Genomic DNA, 21,360 nt, shown 5'->3' with positions numbered 1-21,360 from the left:
AGTCACATCTAGTGACAAAACACCTTCGACCCCTTACCAAGGTTTTCTTAAAGGTCACATGCAACCAAAAAATCAAACATAATTAAAACACATTCATCACTTATTCATGACTTATTCATGACATACATTGCTGCTTTTAAAAAAACAAATAAACAAAATTATAAGTGTACAATCGCGATTCAAAAGTGCAATATTTTGTACTTGGGCTTACTTCCCCCGAAACGAAGCCCTCGGGAAGACCGAACCCAGTCTTAGCATCTGAATGTGCACTCAAGTGTAACGACGGATTCTGATTGGCTGTTTCATTTGCTGATCTGCTGAGGGTTCATTGTGTGTACAGACAGATGATCTGTTTGATGGGCATTTTAGAAGTATAGCGAGTCACAAGAAAGTAAGATTCTTTATGGATAACAACTTCTTTTTGTGTACTTGATGCGTCGTTTCACTATGGATTCATATACTGTTGTCAAACAAAATCATACACACTAAAACAAGTCGTTATCCATGAAGAATGTATATTGAGATGTTGGGTGTTGAAAATACATGTTCTCCGAATTTGCGCTCGATCCAATCAAAAATGACATCAGTAGAGATGGGAAACTACTGCCTGGCTGGAATCTGTCATTCGTCCAAGTACAAGGCAGGACTTTAAACTGAAGAGTTTGCACCAGTTTCCGTCAGATCCAGTCATCCGAAAAAAGTGAATGTAGTTTGTTTGCAACCCACAGACATAAAAACATATGTGTATCACACGTGCCTAATTACATAATGTGGCAGAGACGGGACTCTGGTGCACGAGTCATAAATCAACTTATTTTCTTTATGTCTTATAGTCTGATATGTGCTAAGTTCAAATTGCACGTGGTCAATGATTGTAGCTGTGTATTGCATGTTGTCTTTAGCAGACAGGCAAGCAGACATATAGGTGTGAATAAACCAGACACTGAGCTCTGTGACAGAGACTGCTTACCACAATCAACAAGCTTTTTTTACGTAACGAGTAGATCATTTACTTGTTTGTGTACACAACCAAGATTAGACTACTGCTCACGACCTCAGACGCTGGGCATGCATACTGTTTCAAGCTCCGCGAACCTATTCACTGCGCATGCGTTATGGACGCAGCGCAGCACAGCTGTTGAAACCAGTTTTCCCCCCAGCACTGGGGGGAATTTAGTGAAACGTTTGAACTCCGATTTCGCGGGCTTTTTTTTCATCGTGTTTTTTTCAACTTTATAGGTTGAATTGGCATTTTTTATGATTTGTTTCGGTAAGTGCATACCGAAAGGTACCAGAATCTGCAAAGTTGTGTTTTACATTGCATGTGACCTTTAAGATGTCTGGATCAATTTTCATGGTCACTTCCATGTTCATTAGGAAAAGCTAGTACATGAACAGGAGTTCCATTATCATTCAATCAAAAACAAAACAAAACACACTTGTGAGTCAGGCAGTTTATTGGTTGATTCTAAGCTAAAATACCTCTAATAGCAGTCTATTCTGGCACAATAACAGATATTCGATACAAATGGCCTTGACTTTGTGCTTGTGGTGTCAGACGACCTTGACCTATTTATTTACATTGTGCAGTAACGGTAAGTTGTGTCATGGCGTGACTGACGATATAATGTACAGTAGGCCAGTCCAAACAGTGGCTAAAACATGGCCTCTCTGTACAAAAAAACACCAACAGCTTCAAGCATTCTGTATTCAGGAGGAAGGAGACACTGTGAAAGTTGGAGGTTTTCTTACCATGGAAAATTATAACATTACTGTCATGATCATACATGTCTTTTAAAAAATCATACTAGTCTTTCATGTGGGTCCCATTTCACAAAGTGATCATAGAACTACGATTGTCGTAAGCCTATGTGGAAGTATAGCAGTTACGATCACCTTTGAGCAAAGATCGCTTTGTGAAATTGGGGCCATGAGATGTTGAGAGGCACTGTCCACCTCTCAGAGGCCCTCCTTTCCCCTGAGTACCATCACATAGCATTGCACAACATCAAACATCATCCATCTTAGAACGTCCTCATCACTAAAATATCAACAATATCACAATCATCAAACATGATGTAGTCAATCTTGGTCCACCTCTTCCATCCTGAATTGAACAGGAGAGCTAACGAAACAGCCTATGCAGTAGAAGGATCATAACCCTTTAAAAGTGCTTTCCTTATGACAAGTGCATCTTATACAAACAATGGACATTACTTACTAAATAATATCCATATCTTCATATTTATGGCCAATAATGAGTTTAGAAAGTGTATTGTAATCTAAATGGTATTGTATTGATAACCATGCAAATACATACAGCTGAATACCCTGTACCCAACTAACCAACCATCAGGTCATTGGAGTCCATATCTACTATCTTTAGACACCACCCCACTGAAACATGATCAATTATGTCCTAGTTGGATGTGAATGTACTGAAATCGAGATGTCAGTAAAATCTACCATAAACTGGTATTTTCAAGTATTAATAGAAAATACAAAGCTGGGGAAATACACATCATGAAGTTGTTTTAAATATAACTTCATAGAAAAACCTGTTCAATGGTTTATGGATTTATTATGAAGGGTTATAAGCTTGGAAGAGAAATATTTTCTCCTTGCTATTCACTTTTTCGAGTGACAATATATTAGTCATTGATGTTCTACAACTATTCCAGAAATTCTCGTACTGTTAACTTTGACATGGAATCTCACAGGTTGCCAGGTACAACATTCTCATGTAACCATAGTAACAACTGTCAACAATATACTCTATATACGAACATGTAACCAGAGCAAAATAGCACATAATGGTTGGCTCACAGCTGCAGTGAAATACAAACACTGACTGTATACGCATTTTAGCACTTAAATGGAAAGAGACTTTCGTCAACTCGCTAATATCTTACAGTAAACATGACCATGTTCAACTATAGTAACAGTAACATACTGAATACTAGTATCTTCATAAATTGAAAACCTACATTCCAAGTTCATGACTATTAATGGTTCTATTCCCCACAACAATCTCTGCACTTGTCACGGGACCTGACCTAGACAAGGTGTTTTAACAACTACCAGCAACATAGTTTTTTAGTTCTGACACATACACGCAGCAAAGATGTTGCATTCTGACATATGTGCTGCTAACACAGATGTTTTAGCACTGACTCAGCATGTACACGTTCCAATGTACATGTAGATGTTCGTGTGTTCTAACACAGGTGTTCTTATACTGACAAATACAAGCAATGGGGTTTCTAACACTAACCAGCAGCAAAGATGATGGTTGCACAGTGATGCAGCAAAGGCATGTTGAAAGACTGACAGCATAGATCTGATGTCATAACACTGACAGTGTCATAGCATACACAAAGATGATTGTCAGGCGATGAGAGAGATCTGTGTGACTGGCACTGTTTCACAGCATTGACCAAAATTGTCTGAATATACTTGCCAGTGTGACAACAGGGACTAAGAAACATGCTATAACACTGTCCAAGATCTTGCACTACAAAGTTATGTACTGTCATTTGGGCTGTAACAATTCATCCAGACCTCAATTTGATTTTCGATATTGTACCTCCAATTCGACCATTTTTGATTCTATTTATCAAACAAGAAAAACATTAGATTTCATTTAACTCTCACAGTAAGCTTTTATCGCATGAAATCCACTATCAAGTTGGTGATATCTACTAATGACAATTTTCACTGGATAATTACCCCATTGTCAACCAATCACAAATTGCCCATTTCGGTGCTCAAAACTGCTTGAGTTTAGTCAAAATTATGTTCTGGCTGTGTGGAAATAATTGAGATAAGTACTGAAATATAGAATCCAAACAGTGCTAATGGTTATCAAAAATCAAAACTAAGGTGTAAGATTTGATGTTCAATGAACTGAACTGAATCGTTGTAGCCCATTATGTAATTGTTTTGTGGAACAGGGTTTCTGGAAAGAGAGAAACAAATTTGCTACCATCTACTTTCTATGCTTACACAATCTGAAGTGCTGTCAGAACTTAGGTGGAACTAGGTGTATTTGTATTAAACCTGAACACTGTTAGTAGACAATTTTGAGTGTAAATGTAGGCTTTTCACTGACTGAAACTTAATGAGACTATTACTGATAAATTACTGATTAATCAGAGTAGACAAACAAGAGAAGCATTTAAGCTGAATGTTGTTTTCATATACGTGTATATACTTTGAACATTGGTCATAATGCCTCCAGTAAAATGCAGCAATATCAAATAACGTACAATGAGTGTAAAATTGATGAATTTAAAAGCTATATTCACATATTTTAGATGCATGGCACCAGTTATATTAGTACTGCAGACATAAAACATAGAGCTATTGCAATGATAGTGCACATATTATGCCAAATGCAATTTTATGAATGAAATCGAATATTTGGGAAATATCATATTGCACTTACTAGCCTGCGGTTTCATTTTAAGCAGTCAGTTAACTTTCATTCTTTCCATCATTGCAGTATTCCACACTTCATACAGAAAATACAAAAACAAATATATGTTTATATAAACAGGCATCAAATCGCCATCATGATGTACTGCTAGAAAGAAGAGGAAATCTTTTATTGCAAGTAGCATAGCTGGAATACTAGCAGTTGAGGAGTAGACAGATGTACACCAACAAATGTTAAGGTTGAAGACTAGCACTGGAACAACTTGAGCAACATCACACGCGACAGCAACACCACATTCACAGAGCAACAATGTACAACAAATTCACTCCAACAACGGACACTCAGCCATCAGAAGTATCTTCCCTGCAACCTTCTAACTTTGTGTAAATGTATGCCCCATGTCCTTCCCCTACCCAAGTGAAAGTGCTTACCCATCAGGCTCGTCTACCTCACTGGTACTTTTCCTGGTTCCCTACCTCATCCCCTTCAAAATACTTACTGATTGGGTTTGTCAAGGTCACCTTGTTTGAAGAATGTCACTGTTCACACTCATATGCAGCTCAGGTTCTATACTCCCCAAGGAGTTGAGAATGTCATCAGCATCAGGCACGCAGGAAGTCCATTTTTCGCATAAGATAGTATAGAGAGTATGCCCTACTTTTTCGTATCAATCATGTGTAAGCCCCAGGTTTTGATTATAATGGCAGCTCCACTCATCATCATCATCATCATCATCATCATCATCATCATCATAATAATCATCATCATGACCGCATCTCTTCCTTAATGTTGTGATGTATTCTCCAGTCCCTTCTACAAAGCAACAATGATGCAAGTAGCTCAATATACACAGAGTATATTGTATGCCATGTTTCTTTAGGGACAAGGGAACATGGTTACTGACTGGAGATCCACAAAAAGGCTGCAGATAAAGACCCATACAGAACAACTTACAGTTGATAGTATATATCCTCTCAGGAGAAGATGTTTCCTGACTACTTCCCTGAGTGAGTGAGTGAGTATGGTTTTCCGCTGCAATATTCCAGCAATATCACAGTGGGAGACACCAGAAATGAGCCTCACACATTGTACCCAAAACCCTGGGTCCTCAGTGTGACAAGCCAACACCTTTACCACTAGGCTACCCCATTGCCCTGATCACTTCCCTGAACATGCATACACAATCCACTGGTAGAACAGAAAGCTGAACACTGACGGTGATGGAGGCATAAGAGGCGTCGTACATCAGAAACATACAATTATCATAGTATGAACACTAAGGCATGCCAGGGCTAGACATTACAACAAACTACTTGGCATATGTACTGCTGCACTTCATGACCCATCTTCAACCATGATATATACCCTTAACTCAATTGTTACCATGGCTTTGTTCTGAACTCCATATGAAACTAACTAAATACAGCCATCCAATCATAATTGGAGAGTGAGTGGATGAGTATGGTTTTATGCCTTATTTAGCCATATCCATGAGTGGATGAGTATGGTTTTATGCGTTATTTAGCCATATCCATGTGAGTGTCTCCACACACTGTACTCACATGGGAATCGTACCCCAGATCTTCAGTATAAGCAGCAAACTCTTCAACCATAGAGCTACCCTACTGCTGCATGAACAGCAGAAATTCAGGGCCAAGAGACCATTCTGACAAAGATTCTGATGTCACTATGGCAACAAATGAGTTCAGGATATATATCTATAGAATGCACATATCCTTTCCTGGATGACTGAGGATGGTAATGACTGCTCTGCAGGACTGCCAGTAATTAGAAAGAATCAAAACACTTATAAAAACATTTCCCCTGATGTCAATCGATGAAAAGACCTAGCAGAAATTGTCAAATACTATCAAAACATTGTTCATGAAGTTAACCAGTCATATGGTCATCAGAAACCATTTATTGTAATGCTGTACATATCAGTGTCTACCATGGGTAATTCTAATACTTCGTAAGGGATTTCATGATATACGTATACTCCAAGAGGGTGATACAGACTGATATGACTGCTCTTCTGAGCAGATAAAGCAGGAATTATAAAGAGATATGTGTTATTTCATGTGGGTATGATAGCTATATACAGTATAAACACAATATTATGTCTGTACAGTTATACACACTACTCAGAGAATACATGAGCCGTTGAAAGCAAAAATAAACTGAAATCAAAAAACTTTTCCACATATTTAACTTTTAATACACAGAAGCCTTGTTAACTCAGAATCATTTATGAAACAGTTGCTTAGAAAAATAGTTTTACACCTCTTTCAGCTACATTCTAGCACTATCTCCAAAGGTAGACACCAAGGTTTTTCTACATTTTATCAGTGCGAGAAATGAAAAAATATCTTTAGAGTAGCAACCGCTACTCTGTTCCATGACTTCCTCATTCAAAAGCTCAAATGACTTAATGGGGCCACAGAACTCATATCATCTTGAGTGTCTACTGTCAGTACAGAATTCGTCTTCAGGAGTAAGTCTGGTGACAATGGTTACAACAAATGTTCATTTACACTACAGTATGCCAGACTGATGTGGGAAAAGAGCTTAGAAGTCCTGGGCATCTGCCACAAATAGTGCTGGCAACTGGGCAACGTCATTACGGGAAATCCTGGACTTGAAACTCTGTCACTGGGACACGATTCAGTGGAGAAAATAGAGTTACATGGAGAACGGTGACCCCAGCTTCAAATGTCCCTGAAGTAGTTCAGTCCCGAGACTCTGAGCTAACAAGGTTTCAATGTACTCTGTATCACAGTGATGATATATGGACTCATTGTCAATACCTCACAGTACCTCCATTACTCAAAAATACATCAGCCAATTAGGATGCAGTAGAACGTATTAACCAACAAATTCAACAACAGTCTGGTTCTGGAGAAACACCACTAAGATCAAGGAGCACTCAGTTTTCATCACACCAATACCACTGGTCTTGTATTACATTTATATCATTTATATTTATTTGACTTTGTAAATTACAATCGAAACGCTTCATCTGCTGACCAAATTTGACACGTCATCTGTACTACACTACACTTCGGCCCAGGGTAGTTCCAGGCGATGAAGGACACTGTCAGTTAGGGATGAGTGATAATACCAGTTAACCGGTATATTGCAGTTTGAACTTCACAATATATTGCGGTATGCTTTTCGCAAACCGGTTCACCCAATATGATCGATAATTTTGGTGACCATGATTGATAAACATTGTGATGTAGTCATAAATATTAATAACATTTGTATTTACTTTATATTATTATACATTAATAGTTTTGAGAGCAACGATTGGACATACAATTGCATTTGCATGACTTTTAAACAATATGAATAAAAAATAATTTGGTACCAGCACTTCCTAATTGTGGGGATAAACAAACCAAAATGGAGGACGCCCAACATTAGAGTGAAGTCTTCAAGCTGGAAATATTTTCAACTTCTCAACAATCACATCTGAGTCTTAAGAGAGGCCAGTGGCATTGTTTCAACAGAAAGGAAACAATAAATTCATCACCTTAAACTCTGTGATGCACTTACACAATATCTTCTCTTGGTTGTCAATATATTGCAATACATATTGCAATGTGCCAACACATATCACTAAGTATTGCAATACAAAGATTATGGCAATACCCAACTCTGTCAAAACAGACCATGAGGCACTGACAATAGTATGAGATAAATTCTACACTCTCTGTCCATGGTAGGACACAAATGCCACCAAGCCCTATACACTCTCAAGCTGCTTACAAAATTGTTGTCATTGCTGAAAACACCACTCTACTATACAATAAGAGTTTATATACAATACATGTACTTATTAACACTATGAAACACAGACAGTAACTGTGAGCTCAGTAATGCATGTATTCAAATTCCAATTTCATTATAAATTCATGCTACAAAATTAAACTTTACTATAAAGATTACTGCTAATTAGAACATGGTAAAATGGAATCAACTACTGTATAAAACATAGTGATAACATTCACTTGAACACTAAAAAATTATTTCCATGTTAAATATCATAGTGGCACATATTGTTTGAGTTGACTGAAAGAGTCGTTTTAGGTCACAAATATTGTCTCAGCTACATCCTCCAAGGTAAATGAGATACTAGCATACATACAACTAGTCTACAATAGCACCATCACACATTACTAGTTTTATCTTGCATTGTTCATACAAACAATTAAACATTTTATTCCATTCAATTTAAACTGCTATTTTTATCTTGCACTGTTCATTCAAAAAATGAAATAGTTTGTTCCACTCAATTTCAACCGATTTTTTAACAGGGCTGTAATGATGACCAGGCTGTCATACTTTCTGGCAATATGCTTCATTAAGTTGTACACTGTAAAACAAAATCAAGGCTAGACATTTGTTTGTTAGTCCAAGACATGTAATAATCTCAATGGACTAGTTGTTTTTTCTCAATTATACTTGTTTTACATGGCCACTGTAATACCCAACTGCTAACAAGTTGGATCTCAGCAAGATGTCTACCATCGAAGTATTGTAGTATCATCTGGAATTTAAAAAACATTGACAAAACTATCACTTTCTGAATACACAGATGGACACTATAGTTTTACTTTGTTTAGTTTTTAGATCTTTAGTAATTTAATACTTCACCCAGACATGACAAAAATACTTCTGAGCATCAAATTTCATGCATCGTGTTACACTGTACCTCAAGTTCAATGCTTATCATTGCAGACCTGTTGAAAAACACTTCCTCAGCAAACAAGGACTTAATTATAACTTCAAATACAAATCAGTTCACAGAGACAATCCAGGTATTTGTTTTACTATTTTGTAGCATAACTAGACATCTTGCGTATATTAGACATCTGCTGAACAGACAAGCATAAAGGACTGTAACTGTTTTGAAGACAAGAATTCTCGTCCAGACACATTCTAGCTGGAGTCATCACAAGTGCTACATTTCTACATCTTTGGTTTATTCACACATACTGTGGACTGAATAACTTGAAAAACGCTACTAATCAGGACACTTCTTTTATATTTGTGCTGAATATGTGCAGGACATCTTTGACAACTGGGATATAAATTTTAAAGGAATGTTCCATTCTTTCAATAACTTTGACAAAAAGAAAACAAAAAAAACCAAACATGTACACTATTATTCCACTTAATCAATGCAACGTACCTACCAATTTTGGAATATGCAAAATCTAGTTTAGAACAGTTGACTGAAGTAAGTGGCCACATTTTAAGTCATGAGTGTAAACTTCTAACGGGTACTATGTTCGAAACTATCTATGTCCTAGCAAAAATTTAGGTCCATGAACAGTTGAATACAGAGTTTCAGTATCCTATTAGAGAACCTCTCAGTATACTGCTACAATATCAGATTTGTTTGCACAGTTTCAGTATCCTACCACAATGCTACACCTCAATATTAACATTGTAACTCATCACTAAACTCTCAAATGACTGTTCCTAGTTGTGTAGATAAGCTGTGGGAGTTATCTCCCCTGGTCTGTGTCTGGCAGTAGGGGGTGCTGTATTGCATGTGTATGTGCATATTGGAGCCTAGTTGTCAGTTAACGTCATCCCTCCGGAATCATGTTCACAAAGCTAACTGGAAACAGTCCTCGACGCCCGGGATGGCCTTCAACCTCGCCTTCCTGGAAGCAAGGAAGGTTAACAATATATGGATGAACAACTTCTTTCTTGCTCTGTCACTCAGAGCAACAAACGTTTTAGACAGAGTTCAACTAAAGTGAAAAACATGACTAGGTTAAAAATGAATTTTGGTAAGTCCGCACCTATCCTCCTTAAATTTTAACAATGAGAAAAACTTAGTGGCATATTTAGAAGTAGAATATGTCTTTGATATGTCCAGATCATCAGATGAGGAATACAGTCATCCCTCGCCATAACGCGGGTCTTAGGGTCCATGGATGACCCCCTGTGTTATTGGACATGCAGATATAGTACATATTGTTATCGGATTAGTATATAATGCATGTTTTCTGCAAACACGGGTCTCGGAGTCGATGGATTACGAGACTTAATCTGTTCAAGATTGCTAATAATAATGTGAAAAAAAACAACAAAAACCTGGACCCTCACTAATGTGGTAAGCGGAAGTTGTACACGTATGGAATGTGGTAATGCCATTCACTAACGGTGTTTCGGTTGTTTCTGTCAACAGTGTTAATGAATAAAATTGGGATTGAATTTAACCAAATAAAATGTGGTTTATGACACCATACATCCTCAGATGACTGTGTTTTACCACGCTATAGCGCAGTATGTTGCATCACAACAAACATTGTAAGTACTAGTCGTAACTCGACTGATAGCATGTCTTGTCTTGCATAAGTTACCACTACGATGTTGGTATGATTATTATTAAGAAAGCCCTGTATGTTTTGAGCATCTGAAACACAATGGATATGTACGATAAACACTGTCAGTTGCCATCCACACTGAATTTCACTAGTTTACATAATTTATCAGAGCACAAACAGCGGATTTGTTGATGAACTATTTTCGATTACGTGGAGGAATATGATCGCAGTTCAACAAATTTTTATGTAAGCCACAGATTACCCCGTGGTTTAACCAAATCTGCAGTATCGCCAAGCGCGTTGTTGCGAGGGATGACTGTATATATTTAGGTGATATGGTTTGACTGGAACTAAATTTAAAGGGGCATATGCGTGGAAGTCTTTCCTGAATTTTTAAGCAACACCATGATGACTTCATATACCAAATTTTACTACGATACTAAATCTTACTGTCATATAACATTTTCAGGAAACAATCATTATTAAGCACATAGCTTCTATTATTTTCAGTGTCAAGTATACAAACAATATTTCAGTGAGGATATTTCAGTGCTTTTTTCTCAGCAATATACAATCCACATCACATCAGTTCAAATATAGAAGTCTGAGCACGGCCAATCAGATTATCTGTCAGAGCAACACTCTGGAGTATCAAAGTGTATCCATGAGCACCTGATCCTCGGTGACTCCATTGTACCACGTCCTCACGTTACAGTGTCTGCTGTAATAGGTGATCTGATAACCTGTATGGACCAAACTTTGATAGTTTGTGGCTTGAACTTCATACTCATGATGGCAGAACAACTGCGTGATTCATGTGAGTGTGTGTGCATATATGTCTCTCTGTGTACATGAGTGAGTGTGTGAATTTTGTTTTACACCACTTTTAGCATTATCCTACCAATATCACTGCGTTGGACAGGATATCATACAAAGTATACAGAATCTGAGACAACCAGTTCTTGGTTTCTAGCCAAAACTCCTGGCAAGGTAAAAATGTGCCATCTGTAAGTGAATCTTCAAGATCTAGATTCTACGTCCAATCAACCCTGTTCTTGTCATCAGAGATTACTTTTCATCATAAACAATGGTATGAAAACTCTAACATCAAACACTGGTGTGTCCAGTAGTTATTACTTAATATCATTATATAATACCTTGATATTGTTAAATGAAACAGTTCAAAGTCAGCACCAAAACCACATACTTACCCACCACTCTTCCTCTTCCTCCTTCAACACCACAATTATCTCCCCTTCTTTGAAAGTCAGTTCATCATCATTGTCAGCATCACAGTCATACAGAGCCCGACATCGTCTGCGGCCAATGGAGGACTTCCGTGTCTGCAACATTGTAACATTATCTCTGAAAGGAACAATTCTCAGGGAGGCATCCAAAGAATACATAAAAGCATATTAAACGAACAAGAAAAGAGTCTCATTCCCTTTACTCAAGCTAAGAGTGCTGTTACCCTGAGTGAAGTAGAGGCCAGGGCTCTTATTCTTGAAACGTTTGCAACCATAGGAATTCTTAACAGTGATAAAAGCCAATGTGTTCAGAATGGGCTTAAGTAGTTGATAGGGCTAAGAACGTTTCAAGAATAGCCAGCCAGGGCTTGAAACTGTTTTTAGCTAACATCACAGAGATACATTGATCACAGGTCCAGAATAAGTCAGGTTGATTAGAACAGAGACCTGTGGATGCTTGTGTAGCAGCCACAAAATTTCCAAGTCCCGTGCTGGGATTCGAACGACAGACCTTCTGATCCGAAGTCGGACGCCTTGTCCACATGACCAAAGAGGTTAACCCCATCAGCAAGCTGACAAGGTAAGGATGTCATCTGTGGGATGACTCCACGCCCTGCTACATACTCCCCCGTCAACAGAAGGCACGTCCCGGGCCGCATAGTTGGGTACTGAGGCTTATTTTGTTCAAATATGATATGAACGTGCTCAGCCCCACGTTGGGCGCCAATGTAGCGGCCACAAAATTTCCGAGTCCCGTGCTGGGATTCGAGCGACGGACCTTCTGATCCGAAGTCGGACGCCTTGTCCACATGAGCAAAGAGGTTAACCCCGTAAGCAAGCTGACAAGGTAAGGATGTCATCTGTGGGATGACTCCACGCCCTGCTACACTTGCATGGCCAAGGTTCACATACTCTGTGTCTCAAAGCTGCCCACACACTTGTCTGGAACCCCAACAATTACAACTGAGCGAGTTTAGTTTTACTCCACACTCAGCAATATTCCAGCTATACGGTGGTCCCACAGTTACAAATAGTAGAATTGTTGATAATTGTAGAACTAATATTGCCTTCATAAAATGCCAACACACTCTTTCTGACTTGCAAACATGGACCTGTTCCCAATTATCTACATGTAAGTGGGCTGCATAAAATGAGAAGTAGGCTGAATGTACCTATAGTTTTTGGTTGGGGGCAGGTGGGACTCCTAGTCTTTGGTTGGGGACTGGTGGAACTCACCTGGAGTCTTTGGTTGGGGACAGGCAGGAGTCACCTTGAGTCTTTGCTTGGGGACAGGTGGTACTCACCTTGAGTCTTTGCTTGGGGACAGGCAGGAGTCACATTGAGTCTTTGTTTGGGGACAGGTGGAACTCACCTTGAGTCTTTGCTTGGGGTCAGGCAGGACTCACCTTTAGTCTTTGGTTAGGAACAGGTGGAACTCACTTTGAGTCTGGGGTTGGGGACAGGTGGGACTCACCTTGTCTTTGGTTGGGAATAGGTAGGACTCACCTTGAGTCTGGGGTTGGGGACAGGTGGTGGTGCAGTATCCCTACTCTCAGTCTCAGGTGGATCAATTGAATGGCTTCTACTGAATCGTGCCTCATCTGCAATGATTCATATTTGTCATCATTCATCAACCACCTGCAAATCACCTGTCTTATAGAAATACTGAGAAATCAGGTGGACCTTGGACCTAACAAACTCAAACAAGAGAAAGTTCCCAAACAACCAGTTTATGTTAACAGCCATTGCTCAACATAGCTCCATTTGAGAAGAAGGTAATGAGAATGACCACAGTTCATCCAGTGTCAAGAGTAATGTCAGCATAAACATGGTTGATGTCTTTCACAGAATCATGTAGGACTACCTCCCTTCTTACCTCTCTGTCGATTCTGTGGTTTGGAAGGCCCACTGTAAAAGTAGAAAACAGATTGAAATTAGCCATTTGGAAAACTCAGAATCCAGTTAAGGCTTGGTGTTTTATATTTGCAAAGATATTTTGTCCAAGTGTAATTGAATGTTGTTGCTGATATTTTCACCATTGTGACTCACCCCTTGTCACCATCTGTGGGCATGGGCAGCACCAGCTTGGCACCTGCAGCAAATAATATTAATATGGCATTACATTGAGGAAAATATTGATGCAAATGTGATCAACATATACTGAAGGTAGCTCAGTGTGCTTATAAAATACCCAGCTTGGACTGACTGATGGTAGGGCAGGTTTCCAACCCTGACAAAAGCAATGAAGACTGACAATGTTCATAATGGCAACCACGATTTGAATCAAAGTTGTCATCAAAAGATACCAGTTCTTTACATTATGTAAAACCACAACCTACAAATTACTGAACAAGCACTTAGGTTAATCAACAAAGCCTTCTAATCATCATCATGTATCCCTAATAAGAGAACTGAAAATCCCTATAAAGAACAAAACCATCCCATCCATAGTATAGCCAGAGAGAGATGCTATGATGTCAACGTCAAGGGAAATAACTCTATACTCCACTGGCATACCACCAGGGATAGTTCTGAGTGATTAAAATTTCATTTTCATTTCTTTATGTCCAATTCTACAAATTACTAAACAACCACTTAGGCTGACCAACAAATCTATTCCACCTATTGTCAGGAATGTTTGATAAATACTGGTAACATTTGCTCCCTGATGCGGTCCTCCTTGCTCACCTGCAGGAATATTGATGGTGTTCCTGAAGTCAGGAGGGGCTGGTCTTGGAGGAGGGTCAGACGCAGTGCGTTTGTGTACAAGATAGGATGCATCTGGCTCTGACCGGTTCCTCACGTGACCCGGAGCTGCTGACGTTGGGGGAGGTGGAGGCGGAGGTTTCTTACTCCGGGGCGGCAGTGGTGGCAGGTTGGGCCGACTCTGAGGCAGTGGCGGGTCATGTGACTGCTGTATAGGGGGAGTAGTCGAGGAGGAAGAAGATGAGGTGCTTGTTCCGTTCTGATTCGACCCGCCCTGGCTGTTTGGAGCATTCAGTCCAGGAACTAAAGCAGATTCAAAACTGTTAAAGTTACAAAAGCTACAATTTCCAGTCATATAACATTACACTATGTGATTACTGTTTCGCATCACTGCTTATACCTTAAAAAGTTCTTCCCACGCTGATCTCATTACACTTTGCAATAGAAGTAAGAGCCCAATATGAACCTATCCACTGAGGTAGAGCTATTCCTTTTGTCCTGTATGTTACCTTGTCTATTCTAGAAAATGTCAAGCTATATCTCCAGGATAATACCTGATGTCAAATTTAACACTAACATTGTTTACATAAGCACCTCTTTTTCTGAATCTTTTAACCACTAGGACTCATTCCACAAAACGAAAAAGGACAGTTCACTCCAGCATCCTTTAACACAGGCTTACAAATCTCATGGGACTTAAAACCTGTGAAGACTCATTAGAATTGGTCTTCAGCAACCCATGTCCACTGTAAAAGGTGGCAAGAGTGGTTGATCACTGGATTGTCTGGTCCAGAATTGATTGATTACAGACTACCACCACATAGCTGGTGTACTGCTGAATGCGGAGTAAAACAACAAACCAGCCAACCAATCTTCGTACATCATGGAACATTGCCCCGGGCACTTGCAGTGACTAAAGTATTTCTCACAAGGAGTATCATGCACTCTAACTGAACAGCTCCTCCAACAATGCATATGCTCCAAGAGAGCTCTACACTATGGTAACTTAGTGCACAGGAATCTTAAGTTTAAATCGATGAAATTAAGTCTTGCTAATTATCACAGACTGACCCACATAATTTGTCGAGACATTGGAAGTGATAAGTCATCTGAAAGCATAATCTCAGAATTTCAACCTTACCCTTTCTCTTATATTTCAACAAAAGCACACCATCATCAGCAAGTATATATGCTTAAATAATCTTGGTATGACCGTGGCCAGTCCCTACTGAATCATATTCAGATGTCTGATCCAACTAACACAATTTGAACACATTTGCACACACGTGCATGCACATACATACACACACATTTGACATTCCACACAGTCATAAAATCACAAAAATTAACACATGTAATAACACTTTTGTATATTTTCATGAAACATAATTTGTATACAGAAAATATATAAAACACAAAAGTTCCAAATTAAGCATACCATAAAGACAATGACAAGTAAGAAACTGAAACAAAGGTGGAACTGAGTCAGGATAGACTGTCACTGATACTGGCTCTGTCTTCCTTTATCTGAAACTAAGATGTCACCTTCAAGGTGGCTGATACATACTTGTGAACTTCAAGTTCACTTTGTGACAATTGGGACTAAAAGCTGGGTTGTGATTTATGATGAGATATAGTGGAATACTGATATACTCTCTATATCTACTGGGTAATAGAGATTTGATGATATTCCTATGAGAGTGAGGGTGGATCTATACTCAATTCAGCAAGATCTCACAAGACAAAGGACTTCTTTTATTGCATGTGAATAATTGAACCAGGTAATTCTGTGTCGTGAGGGAACACCCAATCTTAAAGACCAACTGACACTGGAAAACACATGATCAGAATCAGTTTGGACAGTCACAAACACAAAGGACAGTAGACAGCAGGACAAGTGACTAAACGGAACAAAACTATATCATAAAAACCACATAAGGTTGGCAGATGTAAGACACCCAAACACAGACAAATACCAACCACCATGTTCACTTGTGTGAAATGAAACAGTTGAAGATACAAAGAAACGCTTCACAATAACACATAATTAAATCTGCTCCCAAGTACACATCATCACAATCACATCCACCTTGGAAGAACACAAATAATTGTTGAGACAGATAAACACATCACTACACAGTACCCACTCATCCAAATGAAAACAGTTCTCAGTACAGATAAACACATCACCATAAACACATCCACTTGGTGGAACAAAGACAGTCCACGATGCAAACAATTAAAACTGTATCCATTCAGAAGAATGAAAATGGTTCTGGACACAAATGCTTCACAACATCCATATTTGAAATGTTGCCTAGCAACTTGAATGCTGGGAGTGACTAGCATGCAGGTAGAATGTTAGTAAGTACTTACCATGGAATCGGAACACTTCTGGCAGCCATAACAGAAAGGGTTAGTATAGTGATGGGTGGAGGGCAGATGTTAAAACTCATCAAGACCTAGACTGACAACACCGATCTATACAACCAGATAACATCTAGCTCATCTACACAATGCTCATTGATATCATTCTGCCTGCTTTGAAAGGAACCTCTGAAACTGTCATGCAAAAACATGATGACACTAGGGTCATGCTACCAATGCAACAGTCTAATTCAGTGTGATCCAGCGATGGCGTTAGTGTTCAGCAGCGGCTGGCTTGAAACAATCACAGATCTAAGGTGTGGAGAGTTGACCACAAAAGCCATACAAAGTATCACATAGTGGAGAAAGTAAATTTCCTTTTCAGAGTGATTTGAACACCTTGAGGTTATCTAAGTGAGCAAATGAGTTTAATTTTATGCCGATATTAGCAATATCACAGCGGGCGACACCAGAAATGGGCGACACCAGAAATGGGCTACACATTGTACCCATGTGGGGATTCAAACCCGTGTCCAGCTTTCACCATTAGGCTACTCACCGCCCCTTATCCAAGTGAATCAGTTACAACATACATAATCATCATACAAACATGCGCTTTCTGTTCTAAACACATCAAAAGAAAGAGCAGGATTATTGGTGAACAATGTCAATGCAATGGTTTGACCACAGGAGATTTGTCTAAGGAAAGTGTACACAACATAAAGCTATACCACAGTGACTACATGTATGTTAATATATCATGGAATAATATGGGGAAATGGTTGTTAAGGATCACAGGACGCTTCATGCTCAGCAGGGATGTGACAATGTTATGTTGCTACCAGATCATGCCTGACAGGCAATCACAGCAACATTTGTGCAACACTCAAAACAATTAGGAGAATTGCAAATTTGCATTTTTACTAACTTGAATTCAGATATTCCCTTGCAGATCATGCCAAACACTGAAAGCTTCTTCTAACAAGATGCTTCAAGATCAGACAAAGAGTGGTGAAGATAACATGGAGCATGGCAGGTCAAGGTCATACCCTTGACAATACAGGTCAAGGTCATGCCTAGGTCAGTAAGGGTCGAGGTCATGCCTAGATCACTTACCTGACTTGACCTTGTTGTTATTGTGGCGATATTTACTAGGCATAGTGATATACTCTACAATAAATAGAGAGTAAGCAATTTGTCTGTGCCTTACAACAATTATTCAGCTCATGTATATATACCAACAGTAGAAGGGAATATAAGATGATAGTAACTGCAGTGTAATACATGTATGTAAGTATAACAGTTGGGAGAGCAGATGTAGTATAATGAATGTTGATATACCAACACCACAATGGAACACGAGGTGACATCTAAAACACTGATAACAACATGGTGACTACAACTACACTGGTTGACACAAAGGATGATGGACAAAGTGTTGTTGCACAACAGTCACATGCTATACAATGAAATCATATTTTCTGAATTCCTGGACAAGGCATCCTTACGGGTTTGACAGCCATGAGTTTATGCCTGATGTACAGGGGTCTGTGCATTGAACTAAACACGTTCCTGTTTGTTACTCTGAAACAACTTCTCTACTGAACTGTCTAAGTAAGGCTTCAAGCTATCTATAGTAGTATCCCAGCATGTATTTGAAGGACAACCAACAACTTGAATCACATATAGGAAGATCTTGCGAATCAGAGAACTGGTCCTATAACTAATTTCGATGCCCTTAGTCAGTATAATTAGCACATTGAACAGGTTTTCATTTCCATGATCAACTGTAGACAACTACCAAGTTGGTGAAACACAGCAGAACAGATCTGACACTGACATACATTTACAAATTGGGTAAATGTAGGATTCAAAGTCAGTCAGCAGATCCTGGCAAAGCAAAGGACAGACTTTGTTGTTCCACAAATGAATGAGCCAGCATATGTGCAACAAACAATATTGTTGAGAATGTTTTCCATTCAACATGACAAGGCAGTGATAGGAGTAAGTATTCTATCATACTAATATGGCCAAACAGCAGGGGCTGTTACACTTAAACTGGTGATACTGTTTCCTACAACTGAAGGCATATAGACAAGGCATATATAAATGTAGTCCAGACTCACTCTTTGGTTTGTTGACAGCTGGTGGTGGCGGAGGAGGCAACTTGCCACTCTCAGAATCTAACCGGTCCCGGGATGAGTGGCTATCTTTGCTTCCAAATAATCCCGAGTCTGGGAGGACAATAAGACTAGGTGGCCTTGACCTTGGTTTCTGCTTGTCCGGTGTTCCCTGAAAGAGTGAGGTAATTAATTCCATTAGAAAACCAATGTGGACACTAATCTTTGACTGTTGCTCACATTCTGTGTTATTTGGCATAATGTAAGCCAACAGTGAAAATATAAGCCATCTACTTTTACAAAATGTCCAACTGAAGCCCTGAAAAATTATCTCATAAAACAGTGAGTCAACAATATTCCAACTACACTTTGGTGGCCTACAAATACATATTTCTGGAGCAGATACACCAGTGGCAGACACATAGGTACTTGCTACAACCTAAAAAGTTAATTTTATTCCAGTTATATGATGGCAGTCTGTAAATAATCTGCACACTTATCATGCCTGTGTCAGTATGAAATAAACTCAACAATGTGTGGGTGTTATGGTTACACAGTGGCAAAAGATGCTGTCAACAAATTACATGACCTGTGAGAGGAACAATGCACTGAACTGCACCAGACAGAAGAGGACACACATGACAGGAGAGCTCACCCAAACATTACATGTGTCTCTGCATCTGACTTGACAGTCCCTTATACTTGGTTGCCAAGACTCGAACTCACATACAGATGAATTATATAGGATTGAGCAGACAATCCGGTGATAGATATGATCAGTAAATCTGATAAACTGATCCATTCAGTCAGCTTTTGTGACATCATGCGACCTAGGGACCAAGTTAAACCTCACATCCCCTAGGGCTTATGGTCAAGCTGGTTAGAACACTATACGCCTGTACACATAGTTTGCCAGATGAAATATATGCAGTAAAACCAACCAATAAGTTACAGCAAAGCAATACAAAAATAACTTGTGCACTACTAAAAACACAACACCACAAACTGAGCAGGTGAACTTGAAGACATGAACATTATGTCATGCTGTGCTGACAGCTGATAGAGCGCATGCTGCAGCAACAGTCACTGGTGAACAGGTAGCCATCTTGCTGACTTGTCGTTACCAATTCTAACCAAGGCCCTGTTCCTCAAAGCAATTGTAACACTATGAGGATTGCAACTCCCATACTTCAACATAGACTTATAACTGTCATAGTATTACAATCACTTTGAGAAGTGGAGCCCAGTGCACAAACACCAGTCGGTCATTTGTCAGGCATTGATTTTGTGATAATCCAAACATCAGCAGATCATGACATGATAAAGTGAAACCTCTGTCAAAATGGCACTGAAAGGATGGTGATTTGATGGTGTGAGTTGGGGTGGATGGACTGAAAGGTCAATGAGGTATGAGTGAGTTCATAGCAAGCTATGACCAAACCAGTTTTAGTGCTTGTTTTATGGACCCACTTTTTTCAAGAATGCGAAAAAAAATAATTAATTTTACCCGCTCAAAAACACTGACCAAAAATGTAATCTTACAAGACCTTTTCTTAATTGTTTTTTCCTTCATATACACTTCATAAATTGACAAAACTGAATACTTTTAGTATTTTAATAAAATATTACTTTGACAGATGATCATTTTCCCTCCTGCCTTTAGGTTTTCTGAGAACAAAAATCTGTAAAACAAGAAATAAAATTGGTCTGGCCTACGAGAAGATGAATGTGAATGGATGATGATGAACTTAAATTTATGGGCATGGGTGAGTGGATGGGAATGGACGAGTTGGATGAGTGTGATGGGAGTTGTCTGGTAGATGGGAGTGGGTGAGTGGATGGATGTGAGTGAGTGTGATGGGAGTTGTCTGGTAGATGGGAGTGGGTGAGTGGATGGATGTGGGTGAGAGGGATGGGAGTTGTCTGGTAGATAGGAGCAGGTGAGTGGATGGATGTGGATGAGTGTGATGGGAGTTGTCTGATAGATAGGAGCAGGTGAGTGGATGGATGTGAGTGAGTGTGATGGGAGTTGTCTGGTAGATGGGAGCAGGTGAGGGGATGGATGTGAGTGAGTGTGATGGGAGTTGTCTGGTAGATGGGAGTGGGTGAGTGGATGGATGTGGGTGAGTGAGATG

At 39.3% G+C, this 21,360-nt stretch overlaps 1 protein-coding gene across 2 annotated transcripts in view; it reads right to left on the bottom strand.

The window, feature by feature from the left end:
- Positions 1 to 1,441: 1,441 nt before the first annotated feature.
- Positions 1,442 to 21,360, bottom strand: part of LOC137278508 (arf-GAP with SH3 domain, ANK repeat and PH domain-containing protein 2-like) — a 102,742-nt gene continuing 82,823 nt past the window's right edge. For both annotated transcript variants that reach the window (XM_067810873.1, XM_067810874.1), the window contains 8 exons: positions 19,232 to 19,397; positions 18,222 to 18,275; positions 14,721 to 15,041; positions 14,082 to 14,124; positions 13,909 to 13,940; positions 13,539 to 13,633; positions 11,997 to 12,128; positions 1,442 to 10,116 (listed from right to left, as the gene is read on the bottom strand). In XM_067810873.1, the coding sequence (XP_067666974.1) occupies positions 10,039 to 10,116; positions 11,997 to 12,128; positions 13,539 to 13,633; positions 13,909 to 13,940; positions 14,082 to 14,124; positions 14,721 to 15,041; positions 18,222 to 18,275; positions 19,232 to 19,397 (921 nt within the window). In that variant the 3' untranslated portion in view covers positions 1,442 to 10,038. The remainder of the gene's footprint in view (positions 10,117 to 11,996; positions 12,129 to 13,538; positions 13,634 to 13,908; positions 13,941 to 14,081; positions 14,125 to 14,720; positions 15,042 to 18,221; positions 18,276 to 19,231; positions 19,398 to 21,360) is intronic.

Source organism: Haliotis asinina, chromosome 3 (assembly GCF_037392515.1).
Source record: "Haliotis asinina isolate JCU_RB_2024 chromosome 3, JCU_Hal_asi_v2, whole genome shotgun sequence".
NCBI classification, from domain to species: domain Eukaryota; kingdom Metazoa; phylum Mollusca; class Gastropoda; order Lepetellida; family Haliotidae; genus Haliotis; species Haliotis asinina.
This window is presented reverse-complemented; position numbering and strand designations above follow the sequence as displayed.